Below are 15302 nucleotides of genomic sequence, written 5' to 3'. Positions count from 1 at the left end.
TAGGCAGTGTCTAGAAGCCAGGCTCTCTAAAGGTAGTTGTGGATGAGCAGCCAAGGCTTATCTAGGAGACATGCAAAGCTCATGCAATACCACTGTAGTCACACAGCACTTACACACATAAAAGAACCACGCAGTGTTACAAGAATAAAGGTACCTTATTTTAGTGACAATACCAAAAAGTACTAGAGAGGCAACACTCCAATGGGAGGTAAGTAACACACTAAGGCCCTCATTATGACCCTGGCGGTCGGCAGTAATTTGGAGAAAGGTACTGCCAACAGGCTGTCAGTACCTTTTCCCAAATTATGACATTGGCAGTTTGGCTCAAGCCAAACCGCCAATGTACCACTCCGTCCGCCAGGATGGTAACGGCCACTGGGCTGGAGACTTCGGTCTCCAGCAAGGCAGCCGCCACAATCCCACCATCAGGATTATGACCCCGCCTACTGCCATGGTTTTCGTGGCAAGCGTACCGCCACGAAAACCATGGCGGTAGGCACTATCAGGGCCAGGGAATTCCTCCCCTGGCACTGATAGGGGTCTCCACTGCCCCCCTCTACCTCGTCATCCCCCAACCTCCCTCTCCCTCTCCTGCCCCCGCCGCACATTTACACACACATACGCATACCCACATCCACCCACACATGTACACAAACATACATACCCACACACCGCAACACACACCAACATACATTGTCGCAGACACGCATTCACAACATACACATACACTCACATTCAGTCATTCGTGCACTCATTCATCGCGACTCACATCCGCATGCACGCATACAAAAACTGACACACACAACACCCGCGACCCCCCTCTCCTGTAAGAGAACCCGACTTACCGGGGGGTACTTGCAGGGGGTCCTCTGGCAGGAGATGGGACGCGGCGCTGCTGCCAGCAGCAGTGTCCACCAGCAAAACACCGCCAGGCCGTATCATTGCTCATGATACGGTTGGTAGTATTTTGCTTGCGTGGTGCTGCTGCTGACAGCAGTGCCACCTTACCGCCGTCATGACCGTCGACGGTATACCGCCAGCCTTCTGGCGGAATTCCGTCGACGGTCATGATGTGGGTGGGTGACTAGTAGCCATAGCGACGGTATGTTGTTGCTGTGGCGGTAGGCGGTCACTACCGCCAATGTTGTAATGAGGGCCTAAGTATGTACACTAGTTATCAGCAGTACGCATAGAAAGTGATAGAAAACAGTGCAAATGGAGTCAGACAATAGTGGCCCTAGGGGGAGCCCAAACCATATATTAAAATAAGCATTTGCAATGCAACGGGTCTCCTGTTTGCTCGAGTTAGAGCTATTAGCGTTGTAAATTACCAACTGGACTTTTCTTGCCACACAAACTGAAAATAAAAAGTGAAACAGTTGACAGAAGCGAGCCAATTCGAAGCTCCGCCGTGAGCGTGAAGAAGACACACACAAGGAAAAAGAACTTCACTTCCAGTCAAACGTATGGGCAAACGTGCAATTATCCATGTAACAGCTTGGTCCCCAAGGCGGTAACAAAACCACCCTTAGAAGGGACAAACGTACTGCATTTACCAATGAAAATAAATTATTTTTGAAAGGCAAGCCCACGAACGAGTGATAGTGATAGTGATGGGCGTGGTTAAAAGCCCAGATACATACCAACACATTTGAAAAGCAGCGCTTGTGCACTGCTATGCTCAACCTAAAAATGGAATGCGAACACAGGACCCCCACGTAGGTAAGTGGAACGTGAAGAGGGGAGCTGGGGGTACTAGGAAACCCCACAGGTAAGTACCACAGTGACCCCTAGCGACCAGGAAGAAAGGTGTAAGTTAGTGGATTTTCCCCAAACCACCTAAAACAGTGGTTCCCAATCTTTTGACTTCTGTGGACCCCCACATTATCATTATTGGAATCCGGGGACCCCCCCACTGTGTCATTACTAAAAGCTGTGGACCTAATCTGCTAATATTATTTAATTTTCTAAGCAGTCGCAGACCTCCTGGGGAGGCTTTGCGGACTCCGAGGGGTCCCCGGACCACAGGTTGGGAACCACTGACCTAAAAGGAAGAAAATGAAGAAAATGCAACACCTAGACAAGTTTGCAATAAACCAGCGGTGGATTCCTGAAGAAGGGGACCTGTGGAAGAAGGGGACCAAGTCCACAAGTCACAGAAGAGTCCAGGAGGAGTAGGAGCTACTACCCTCCCAGCTGTGGATGCAGAAGTTGGTCAGCAGTGAAGGGGAGAAGGTCAGCACTGCAGCCCTGGAGTCGGTGAAGAGTTCCTGAGAGATGCAGACGTCACACGCTGGAAGAAGAATTGCAGTTGGGTTCTGGTGCAAGAATCCCACCAACAAGCCTTGGCAAAGGCAAATGTTGCAGTGGCGAAAAGTGGAGCTGCAGGGGATCAGCAAGGCCCAGGAGGGGGGAGTCACAGGGGACCCTCAGAGAGCCCAGGGGAGCAGAGGCAACACACACACACAGGAGTCCCACAGGATGGGGGACACAGGAGTCGCAGAAGGGCCCACGCAGCACATCTGGAGAAGGGTCCCAGGCCGCAGGAGAACGAAGCAGAGGGCTGTGCATCGCAGAAAGCAGTGCTGGAACTACATGTAGCCTGAAGATCCCTTGAAGGAGATGCAAACAAGCCTTGGCAGCTGCAAGAGAAGGTGTGCACAGGGGTACTGTCCTGCGTGGGAAGTAAAGGGCTTACTTCCACCAAAGTCGAGTGCACCAAGAGGACTACTCCGGATCACCACCCGTGGTGCAGGATACACACAGCTCAGGATGAGAGGAGATCCACAAAGCCGGTCATTGGTGCAGTTGTTGCTTGCGGATGCAGGGGAGTGACTCCTTCACTCCAAGGAAGATTCCTCCTTCCTTCTTGTGCAGACTGAAGACTTGCCACCCTCAGAGGATGCGCAGCCGGGGAAATGTTGCAGGAAGAGTCTTCGTCGTGGATGCCGATTGTCGGTTCCCGGAGGGTCAGTCGCAGTTCCAGTGGTTAGAAGTCAAAGTAAGTTTGTAGAGGAATCCTGCTGGAATCTTGCAAGCTGAATCTGAGGACCCACCCAGGAGAGGGACCCTAAATCGCTCTGAAAGGGGGATTGGTCACCTAGCCAGGTGAGCACCTATCAGGAGGGGGCTCTGGCATCACCTGCCTGGCCACTCAGATGCTCCCAGAGATCCCGTACAACCTTGGATTCCACATGGCAGAACCCAGGGACCCTCTGGAGGAACTCTGAGTACCACCCCTGGGGTTGTGATGGACAGGGGAGTGGTCACTCCCCTTTCCATTGTCCAGTTTCGCGCCAGAGCAGGGTCTGGAGGTCCCTGAACCAGTATAGACAGGTCTATGCACAGAGGGCACCAAATTCAAAGCATACCAGTGGCTTGGGGAGGCTACTCCTGCCAAGCCATGTAACACCTATTTCCAAAGGGAGAGGGTGTTACCCCCCCTGTAAAGAAATGCCTCCTTGGCATGGTTACCCCCTAACTTTTTGCCTTTGCTGATGCTAAGTTTTGATTTGAAAGTGTGCTGAGGCCTGCTAACCAGGCCCCAGCACCAGTGTTCTTTCCCTAACCTGTACCTTTGTTTCCACAATTGGCACACCCTGGCATCCAGGTAAGTCCCTTGTAACTGGTACCCCGGGTACCAAGGGCCCTGATGCCAGGGAAGGTCTCTAAGGGCTGCAGCATGTCTTATGCCACCCTAGGGACCCCTCACTCAGCACAGACACACTGCTTGCCAGCTTGTGTGTGCTAGTGGGGATAAAAAGACTAAGTCGACATGGCACTCCCCTCAGGGTGCCATGCCAACCTCACACTGCCTACAGGTATAGATAAGTCACCCCTCTAGCAAGCCTTACAGCCCTAAGGCAGGGTGCACTATACCATAGGTGAGGGCATAAGTGCATGAGCACTATGCCCCTACAGTGTCTAAACAAAACCTTAGACATTGTAAGTGCAGGGTAGCCATAAGAGTATATGGTCTGGGAGTCTGTCATGCACGAACTCCACAGCACCATAATGGCTACACTGAAAACTGTGAAGTTTGGTATTAAACTTCTCAGCACAATAAATGCACACTGATACCAGTGTACATGTTATTGTAACATACACCCCAGAGGGCACCTTAGAGGTGCCCCCTGAAACCTTAACCAACTACCTGTGTAGGCTGACTGGTTTTAGCAGCCTGCCACACTCCAGACATGTTGCTGGCCACATGGTGAGAGTGCCTTTGTCACTCTGTGGCTAGTAACAAAGCCTGTACTGGGTGGAGGTGCTTCACACCTCCCCCTGCAGGAACTGTAACACCTGGCGGTGAGCCTCAAAGGCTCATCCCCTTTGTTACAGCACCCCAGGGCACTCCAGCTAGTGGAGTTGCCCGCTCCCCTCCGGCCACGGCCCCACTTTTAGCAGCAAGGCCGGAGGAGATAATGAGAAAAACAAGGAGGAGTCACTGGCCAGTCAGGACAGCCCCTAAGGTGTCCTGAGCTGAGGTGACTCTAACTTTTAGAAATCCTCCATCTTGCAGATGGAGGATTCCCCCAATAGGATTAGGGATGTGCCCCCCTCCCCTCAAGGAGGAGGCACAAAGAGGGTGTAAGCACCCTCAGGGCTAGTAGCCATTGGCTAAATTCAGTATTTAGGGGCTCCCCAGAACCTAGGAACTCAGATTCCTGCAACCTAAGAAGAAGAGGACTGCTGAGCTGAAAAACCCTGCAGAGAAGACGAAGACACCAACTGCTTTGGCCCCAGCTCTACCGGCCTGTCTCCCCACTTCTAAAGACACTGCTCCAGCAACGCTTTCCACAGGGACCAGCGACCTCTGAAGCCTCAGAGGACTGCCCTGCATCTAGAAGGACCAAGAACTCCCGAGGACAGCGGCTCTGTTCACCAAGGACTGCAACTTTGCAACAAAGAAGCAACTTTGAAACAACACGCGTTTCCCGCCGGAAGCGTGAGACTTGGCACTCTGCACCCGACGCCCCCGGCTCGACTTGTGGAGAACAATCACTTCAGGGAGGACTCCCCGGCGACTGCGAGACTGTGAGTAGCCAGAGTTGAACCCCCTCAGCCCCCACAGCGACGCCTGCAGAGGGAATCCCGAGGCTCCCCCTGACCGCGACTGCCTGCTTCAAAGACCCGACACCTGGTAAAGGCACTGCATCCACAGCCCCCAGGACCTGAAGGATCCGACCTCCAGTGCAGGAGCGACCCCCAGGTGACCCTCTCCCTTGCCCTGGTGGTGGCTACCCCGAGGAGCCCCCCCCTTGCCTGCATCGCTGAAGAGACCCCTTGGTCTCCCATTGCTTTCTATTGAAAACCCAACGCTTGTTTGCACACTGTGCCCGGCCGCCCCCGTGCCGCTGAGGGTGTACTTTCTGTGTGGACTTGTGTCCCCCCCGGTGCCGTACAAAACCCCCCTGGTCTGCCCTCAAAAGACGCGGGTACTTACCTGCTGGCAGACTGGAACTGGGGCACCCCCTTCTCCATTGAAGCCTATGCGTTTTGGGCACCACTTTGACCTCTGCACCTGACCGGCCCTGAGCTGCTGGTGTGGTAACTTTGGGGTTGCTCTGAACCCCCAACGGTGGGCTACCTTGGACCCAAACTTGAACCCCATAGGTGGTTTACTTACCTGCAAAAACTAACAAACACTTACCTCCCCCAGGAACTGTTGAAAATTGCACTGTCTAGTTTTAAAATAGCTATATGTCATTTATGTGAAAACTGTATATGCTATTTTGCTAATTCAAAGTTCCTAAAGTACCTACCTGAAATACCTTTCATTTGGTTCTTAAAATAAACTAAGAAAATATATTTTTCTATACAAAAACCTATTGGCCTGGAATTGTCTCTGAGTGTGTGTTCCTCATTTATTGCCTGTGTGTGTACAACAAATGCTTAACACTACTCCTTTGATAAGCCTTCTGCTCGACCACACTACCACAAAATAGAGCATTAGAATTATCTCTTTTTGCCACTATCTTACCTCTAAGGGGAACCCTTGGACTCTGTGCATACTATTCCTTACTTTGAAATAGTGCATACAGAGCCAACTTCCTACACCCCCTCTCTCAAAGGAAATAATTTGTTCTCCCTTCCTGGGCTTGAGCTTTTCAAGCAGAAGGAGGGCAGAAACCTGTCTGAGGGCTGGCAGCATCTTGGGCTGCCCAGAAAACCCCAGAAGGCAGGTAGGAACAATGCTGGGAGTTCTCTAAAGAGCGCTCAGAGTGCATGGAATCATATTTCCAATACTGGCAACATTATTGGGGTATGATTCCGACATGTTTGATACTAAACATGCCTAGGTTTGGAGTTACCATTAGGTAGCTGGACATAGGTAGTGAGCTATGTCCAGTACACGTGTAAAATGGCGTCCCCGCACTCACTAAGTCCATGAAAAGGGAACTGGAGTTTGTGGGGGCACCTCTGCTAGTGCAGGGGTGTCCTTACTCACAGGTAATTGCACCCTGCACTCTGGGCTCGGAGGGCCTGCCATAGGGGTGACTTACAGTGACCTGTAGTGAAAATGGTGCATGCACCCTTTCACGCAGGCTGCAATGGCAGGCCTGCAGAAAGGTTTATATGGGCTCCCCATAGGTGGCATAATACATGCTGCAGCCCATGGAGATCCCCTGGCACCCTAATGCCCTGGGTACCTAGGTACCATATACTAGGGACTTACATGGGGGAACCAGTGTGCCACATGTGGGGTGCAAAAACCAAGTTAGAAGGGAGAGAGCATAACCACTGGGGTTCTGGTTAGCAGGATCCCAATGAACACAGTCAAACACATTGACAACAGGCAGAAAATGGAAGTAACCATGCCAAGAAAGTGAGTACTTTCCTACAGTTAGAGAGCAGAGTCTCAGTGTCCCACATCTGATGCTGAGGGTATCAGCACACAATTTATGCCCTCTGCTGGAGGCTGAGGGTATCATCACAGGATCAATGCTCCCTATTTGAGGCAATTGTACATGTGTCTGCACAAGATAAAGACCCCTTGTTGGAGGCTGAAAGTACCAGCACAGGATCAGTGCCCTCTGCTGGAGGCGGACTGTACAGGTGTCAACACAGGAGCAATGTCCCCTGCTGGAGAATGGGGTACATATGTATGTATCAGGGGTGTGGAATTCCTATAGCCTGATGCTCAGGACATGATGATTGGGGTCAAGGACAACAAGTTGTCATGTTTATTTTGTCCTTGGGACAAGTAGGCCCAACCCCCTGCAGCACAAACCCTTTGGCTGTCCATGTATAGGGAAGAGAACGGTCTGCAATTGAGGTAATATTTGTATCTATATGTTAATGCTGTTCAAACTTGTATTTATGGTTCATTAATGGAAAGCTTTTATTATTAGGGTGAGCACTCTAAATTAATGTTGTACAGTCACACTGCACTACTGACAGTGGTTCCAGTAAAAATAAAAGTGTACAAACGTTTGAAAAGTTTAAGAATATGAGACTCCATATAATGCTCCCAGAATTCTCTGATTAGATGAAGCTTGTAAGCAAGTCTGATGCTTCCTGATTAATATAAAATGTTCAGAAAAAATGTAAGTGGGGAAAAAAAACACTTTGCTAAATTACAGTGACATTTCTGCTATTTATTTGAAGCATTGTTTAGTAAAATGTGTTGATGCATGCAATTATTTCCTAAAAAATATTCATAATAAAAATTTAAAAAATCAGTGTAACCATTTTCATCAAGATTATGGGAAACATGAAAATAAACAAGCACTGGCAAAGCAAACTGATCTGACATTGGTTGTCAGTCTTTAGGTTTTGTCAAAGCCTATCTTGTTTTGACATTGCTTGTGTGACACTTTATTGTTTACGGGAGCTGCCAGGCCCTTGCCATTGTAACAAACATTAGCAAAAACACGAAAGAAGCTTTTTGGTCTCAAAAAGAACACATTGCCACAGTAGTTCCTGGCACTGAACAAAACTACTTTGTGTGTCAGTATGCTCTTTGTGGAAGAGCAGAATGCCATCACTCACAGTAATGCCAGCCGATAGAAGGAGAAATAGAATCTTAATAAGAACAAAATGTCTTGGGTAACGTCAGACCCAATTAGGGCCCAATTCTTAAAGAAAGTCGCAAAAGTGCACCCTTGATAGAATATGATAGAGTAGCTTGCATGAATTCACAAGAATTTACAGAAATAGACCAGGAAAATGTACTCCTAGAAAATATTTGTGAACTGTATTTTAGCATTTGCAAATATGCATGTGTAGATTTGTTCACGTGAAAATCTATTTAGTGTTTACATGTTCATTTTCCCCCTCCAACCTCTTTTTTCCTAACCCTGGAAGAACTTCTACTTCTGCCCATGACTGGTTTAAATTTCCAACCATTCTCAGTATAGGGAAAGATTAGAGAAGGGCTGGTGAAAATTCTTAAAATATGCAAGTTAGTAGGTTTGCACAGACTCAAAGACATTCCAGCCCGGGAACTATTGCTTACTGCTTTCTCCAGCCCCAATATGTAGATCTGCAGAAAGGTGGCAACATAAGGAAGTTGGTATAGTTGGGCTTGAAATTGCTAGTATTCAAGCCCTACTATAGTATTAGACCTAGCATAATCAGAGGCTATTAACAGAGCTCTCTTACGTAATGAGACTGTTGCCATAATGTTTTGCCACACTACATGGCACCAAAGGGACATGTAGATTTTTTTTTTTTACAGGACAAGTAGATTTAAAAAGCTACCTGTCCCATGGACAAGTAGATGTTTTATTAAATTCCACACCCCCTGATGTATCAGGGCAGACTTCGCATTCCTGGGGCCATATTACAGATTGTGCCCCGGAGGTGCACTGGTATGTGCACCCACTTTATCGGCCCCCTGGGGCACTTTGGTTTTACAGAAGGGGCTGCAGACGCTTGTGCAGCTCCTTCTGTAATACAGATAGCATTGGTGCACATGTATTGCTAGCGCTATAAGTAGGTTTTACCTCATTTACACAGGAGCATGGCCGCATGCAAATGAGGGAATCATTAAGCCTCTGTGCCCGTGCCGCATTACAGACGCGGGGCAACATGTCTTTAGGAGATGCACTGAAAGTGTGCCACAAAAAGGTGGCGCTCTTTCAGTGCACCTCCTAAAGCCAGCACTCTGGAGGGAAGAAAGGGTGTCACATGGACACCACAGGCACCCCCTTGCAGGCGGGCGCAGTCACTCACTTCACCCCCCTGCATGGGGATCTCTCTCCCTTCTTAACAGTGTACGTTGGTTGCCGCCTGCACTATGAAACACAGAACGGCTTTGAAGCCGTCTCTCTGTATTTCACTTAAATGCCCCCCTCATTGGCAGCATAATAATCCACGTTAAAGGGTCTGAGGTCAAGTGACTACAGAGGCCTAACACCACTGCTTGAGGGTTACAAGTCAGGTAACAGGACTTCTACCTTTGCCCCAAGATCACAGGCCTGGTAGTGTCTACTGCCCCTGCTGAAAGGCCAGTAGATGCCTTGCACCCCACCTTCACAGGTATGTATCATCAGCACTTACCTTGTATTTATTGGGCACGTCCATCTTGTTACGCAGGAACTTGGCCAGGTGCATGATGGTCATGGCGGCCGGACAGCGGAGGAAGCGCACGCTGTTCTTCTGCAGAAGACACAAGGAGAGACAGCATTAGACACGAGAAGAAGGAGACACAAGGGCCTGGGGGTACGCTTCCCTCATCAGCAGGGAGACCACCCCTAGGCTTGTGTTTTTCGTTCTGGATAGGCCACCGAGACGAAAATCAGGGGATCTCCCTGTGAGAAGTCAGTCTGAAATACCAATCTCCACATTTGAAATGGGGCTTTCGAACCTTAAAATGAAATGAATGGTAATTTTTCAGATTTTTTCTGTCTTAAATTGTTTTTCGATACATAAAGGTACGGCTACTTTTAACACACATACACTTGCACGGACTCTCGTTCTCTCCCCGCGGAGCTGCAGTGGTTTAGTCTGCCACAGACTCGCACGTGTTGTCCTTAAATGAATATGAGCCTTCTATTGATCTTGCTAAGCACGGGGTTTACCCAACCCCATGCTCATGAGAAGCCCTCGCTGCTGCCCACCGCGGTTAGCGTTCCGATCTTTCCAACACATTTATACCGGTAACCACATGACATGTATCATGAAAGATGCCGAGTCACGTGTTGGAGTACCTACCACCAGTGATGACGTGCGCACAGTAGCCTGGTTATCTGATTCACCGGGGATTATTACTACGGGATGATTACTGGCTTATCTATACTGTCGGGAAAGCCCGATGTTTTTTGGTTGTACTTTTTGCTTTTTCACTTTGCAACAAAGTGCCTTTAAACCTCTCTATTTGGGAATCTCGCTCGCACTTTATCAATAAGGAATCTGCATGTCCACAATCCCTTTCCTTAAACCACTGCAACCAACAAAGGGCTTTCTTCTGTGGCCATCGCCTCAAACACAATGACGATTATAAACATTATTTGACAATGTAGCGCTTCATGTCACACTTCCGCAGTTTCTAGTCGCTGTAAACTACCTGTACTTGGGATGAACTGCTGTATGTCATGTACACTGTGCGACGATCAACAAGTACAGTGACACCGCCCGTCTGCTGCACGTCAAGCAGGTACGTAAATGGGGTCTACATAAGGGCTGGAGCAAAGGGGGGGGGCTCGCGCCCCTGCAGCGTAGGGGGTGGCACCACCATTCACGGTCCCCATTCAGCTTAAGGTCTCAGGATATCTGTGAACCTTCTGAATGGAGGGGGCATCGTTTTGCGTTTAGGCCACGGGTGGAAGGAACCAGGACGCTGAAGATGTGGGTAGGAGGGCGCCTCGAGGAGACCCGGAGGCTTCGGAAGGGGGCGGGAGGACCAGGAGAGTCAAGGAAGGTCAAGAGAGAAGTGAGGATGAAATATGTTGGAGTTTGGGGGGGGTTGACAAGAGGGATCCGAGCAGAGAAAGGAGAGACCACACAGGAGGGGAAGGGAATCCCCTGCGGGGTGGGAGGCGCACAGCTGCACTGACGGTAAATCTGCGGATTGGAAAGTGAGGAGAGCGAATCACCTGCCATGTCTTCGCCCGGAGCAGGTCCCGTCAAACCGAGGACTCCGCGCCTCGGAGGTGCCCCCCCTTCCACAGGCACGAGCAGATCGCATACACCAGCAGGCGGCACCTCACACAACGCTACAGACCACCAGGCGGCACCTCACACAACGCTACAGACCAGCAGGCGGCACCTCACACAACGCTACAGACCAGCAGGCGGCACCTCACACAACGCTACAGACCAGCAGGCGGCACCTCACACAACGCTACAGACCACCAGGCGGCACCTCACACAACGCTACAGACCAGCAGGCGGCACCTCACACAACGCTACAGACCAGCAGGCGGCACCTCACACAACGCTACAGACCAGCAGGCGGCACCTCACACAACGCTACAGACCAGCAGGCGGCACCTCACACAACGCTACAGACCAGCAGGCGGCACCTCACACAACGCTACAGACCAGCAGGCGGCACCTCACACAACGCTACAGACCAGCAGGCGGCACCTCACACAACGCTACAGACCACCAGGCGGCCCCTCACAGAACGTTACAGACCACCAGGCGGCACCTCACACAACGCTACAGACCACCAGGCGGCACCTCACACAACGCTACAGACCAGCAGGCGGCACCTCACACAACGCTACAGACCAGCAGGCGGCACCTCACACAACGCTACAGACCACCAGGCGGCACCTCACACAACGCTACAGACCACCAGGCGGCACCTGCACACTACAGACCAGCAGGCAGCACCTCCACCCCGTCTAGTGCAGACCACCAGGCAGCACCTGCGCACTACAGACCACCAGGTAGCACCTCACGAAAAGCTACAGACCACCAGGCGGCACCTCACACAACGCTACAGACCAGCAGGCGGCACCTCACACAACGCTACAGACCAGCAGGCGGCACCTCACACAACGCTACAGACCAGCAGGCGGCACCTCACACAACGCTACAGACCAGCAGGCGGCACCTCACACAACGCTACAGACCAGCAGGCGGCACCTCACACAACGCTACAGACCAGCAGGCGGCACCTCACACAACGCTACAGACCACCAGGCGGCCCCTCACAGAACGTTACAGACCACCAGGCGGCACCTCACACAACGCTACAGACCACCAGGCGGCACCTCACACAACGCTACAGACCAGCAGGCGGCACCTCACACAACGCTACAGACCAGCAGGCGGCACCTCACACAACGCTACAGACCACCAGGCGGCACCTCACACAACGCTACAGACCACCAGGCGGCACCTGCACACTACAGACCAGCAGGCAGCACCTCCACCCCGTCTAGTGCAGACCACCAGGCAGCACCTGCGCACTACAGACCACCAGGTAGCACCTCACGAAAAGCTACAGACCACCAGGCGGCACCTCACACAACGCTACAGACCAGCAGGCGGCACCTCACACAACGCTACAGACCAGCAGGCGGCACCTCACACAACGCTACAGACCAGCAGGCGGCACCTCACACAACGCTACAGACCAGCAGGCGGCACCTCACACAACGCTACAGACCAGCAGGCGGCACCTCACACAACGCTACAGACCAGCAGGCGGCACCTCACACAACGCTACAGACCAGCAGGCGGCACCTGCACACTACAGACCAGCAGGCAGCACCTCCACCCCGTCTAGTGCAGACCACCAGGCAGCACCTGCGCACTACAGACCACCAGGTAGCACCTCACGAAAAGCTACAGACCACCAGCCGGCAACTCCACTCAGTCCATTACAGACCATCAGGCAGCACACCTCACACAAAGCTACAGACAAGCATGCGGCAACTCCACTCAGTTCATTACAGACCATCAGGCAGCACCTCACCCAGAGGTTCAGATAACCAGGCAGCACCTCACCCAGAGGTTCAGATAACCAGGCAGCACCTCACCCAAAGGTTCAGATAACCAGGCAGCACCTGCACACTACAGACCACCAGGCAGCACCTCCACCCCGTCCAGTGCAGACCACCAGGCAGCACCTGCGCACTACAGACCAACAGGTAGCACCTCACACAAAGCTACAGACCAGCACGCAGCACCTCACGAAAAGCTACAGACCAAAAGGCGGCAACTCCACTCAGTCCATTACAGACCATCAGGCAGCACCTCACACAAAGCTACAGACCAGCAGGCAGCTCCTCACGAAAAGCTACAGACCACCACGCAGCACCTCCACTCCGTCCAGTGCAGACCACCAGGCAGCACCTGCACACTACAGACCAGCACGCACACCTCACAAAAAGCTACAGACCACCACGCAGCAACTCCACTCACAGACCATCAGGCAGCAGCTCACACAAAGCTACAGACCAGCAGGTGGCACCTCCACTCAGTCCAGTACAGACCACCAGGCCGGCAACTGTGCACTACAGACCAGCAGGTAGCACCTCCACTCAGTCCAGTACAGACGACCAGGTAGTACCTGTGCACTAAACGCTGGCAAGCAACACCTCCACTCGGCGTAGTACAGACCAACAGGCAGCACCTGCACAACACAGACCACCAGGCAGCACCTGCGCACTATAGACTGGCAGGCAGCACCTCACACAAAGCTACAGACCAGCAGGCCGCACCTGCACTCAATCCAGTACAGACCACCAGGCACCACACCTCACACAAAGCTACATACCAGGCGGCAGCACCTCCATTCAGTGTAGTACAGACCAGCAGGCAGCACCTGCACATTATGGGCCGGCAGGCAGCACCTCTCACAAAGCTACAGACCAGCAGGCCGCACCTGCACATTATGGGCCGGCTGACCCCACCTCAATAGAAAGTGTTTGCTGCAGAGTTCTTTGATGCCCTCTTGGCTGCTTAGGGCCAGTGATTGGCAATATGCTCCAAGTTGTCAGGACATTTGGGGGGCAAATGTGCTGCACTGCGTCAAAGGGAGGGGCTAGGACAGCACCACATCTACTAAGGAATGGTGCGGTTTCTTTCCCCAGCTGCACTGGTGAAATTTTGGCCGTCTTGTGCCACGCACACACCACCCTTGCACCGTAGTGGAAGTGTGTGCGTGTAAGTAGCATAGGTTTCGTACTAGCAGGGTACCCTTCAAGTACAAAATACTACGCCTAGACATAGTATAATGTCTTTTCAAGTTTGTATGTATGCTGTAAATTACACAACACATGCAAATTAGAAGAAGTTTGGAGAAAATACAACTTTCCCTCAATATTATGCCTGTCTTGAGAAGGCATAATTTCTTTTTACTCAGATCCCTAGTAGATAGGGATTTGTGTCAACATCCATGGGTGGTTGCATAGACACATGCATGTACCACCAATGATATGTCTCCTTGATGCAAAATAGTTCATAGCAATGTTTGCACTGGCAAAATAACCTGGTGCAAATATTAGTAAATCTGGCTTAGATTTCCAGCCTTCGTTTCTTTTGTCACAATTAATTGTTGTTAGGTGTGTCAGGCCCAATTAGGCGAATGGAATCCATGCAAGACTAGAATTACCAGAATACATCAGTTTGTCAAATAAAATGGATGGCTATTTTGACGGACGCTAGCTTCATGTGGTGTCTGGGAAAGTATTACACTCCCCTCCCTGTCCGCTGCCATTGCCTTTTTACAGCCTTTTTAGGTCTCCTCTCTTACAGCTGGTGTTTGTCTCAATAGCGAGTGAGACCATAGAGGTACCCAGACAAAACAGGGTCCCCAATGACTACGGAGAAAGGAATAGCAGCAAGAAAGAACGGTTTAATTGACAAAGAAAACATACACATCAAGATCAAGGCAAGCCCTGATTAACCAAAGAGACGTGTACACTGAAGGCAAGAGATGCCACACACTGAACAAAGAAATGAGTGCAAGCACTTGGCCGGTTACTGAACACAAAGCAAAAATGAGCAAGAGGAGGCTGTTGGGCGAGGGCGTGGGAAGAAGCCATGTACATATCACCCACTGCAGGTGCTCTATGGGGGTTCCCAACCTTTTGACTTTTGTGGATCCCCACTTTATCATTACTGGAACCCGGGGACCACCACTGAATCATTATTACACGTTTGGCGATACCCTTAACTACGAACGAACATATTTTTCTTTTTGTGTCTCTCCTTCGGCGCTTTGAATTGGCTCGCTTATGTCAACTGTTTTACTTTTTATTCCCAATTTAAGTTCGAAAAGAGTCCAGTTAGGAATTTACAACGCTAATAGCTCTAACTGGAGCAAACGCGAGACCCACTGCATTGCAAATGCTTGTTTCCTTATGGCACCTCTGTCCTACTGGCTGCAAGTAAAC

General features: G+C 51.0%; 1 protein-coding gene across 1 annotated transcript in view; it reads right to left on the bottom strand.

Moving 5' to 3' along the window:
* The window catches only part of PCGF2 (polycomb group ring finger 2), a 112821-nt gene that overhangs the window by 29998 nt on the left and 67521 nt on the right, over nucleotides 1-15302 (bottom strand). Inside the window, exon 8 of the mRNA XM_069237481.1 lies at nucleotides 9508-9606. Coding sequence (XP_069093582.1) covers nucleotides 9508-9606 — 99 coding nt within the window. The remainder of the gene's footprint in view (nucleotides 1-9507; nucleotides 9607-15302) is intronic.

Source organism: Pleurodeles waltl, chromosome 6 (assembly GCF_031143425.1).
Source record: "Pleurodeles waltl isolate 20211129_DDA chromosome 6, aPleWal1.hap1.20221129, whole genome shotgun sequence".
NCBI lineage: Eukaryota > Metazoa > Chordata > Amphibia > Caudata > Salamandridae > Pleurodeles > Pleurodeles waltl.
This window is presented reverse-complemented; position numbering and strand designations above follow the sequence as displayed.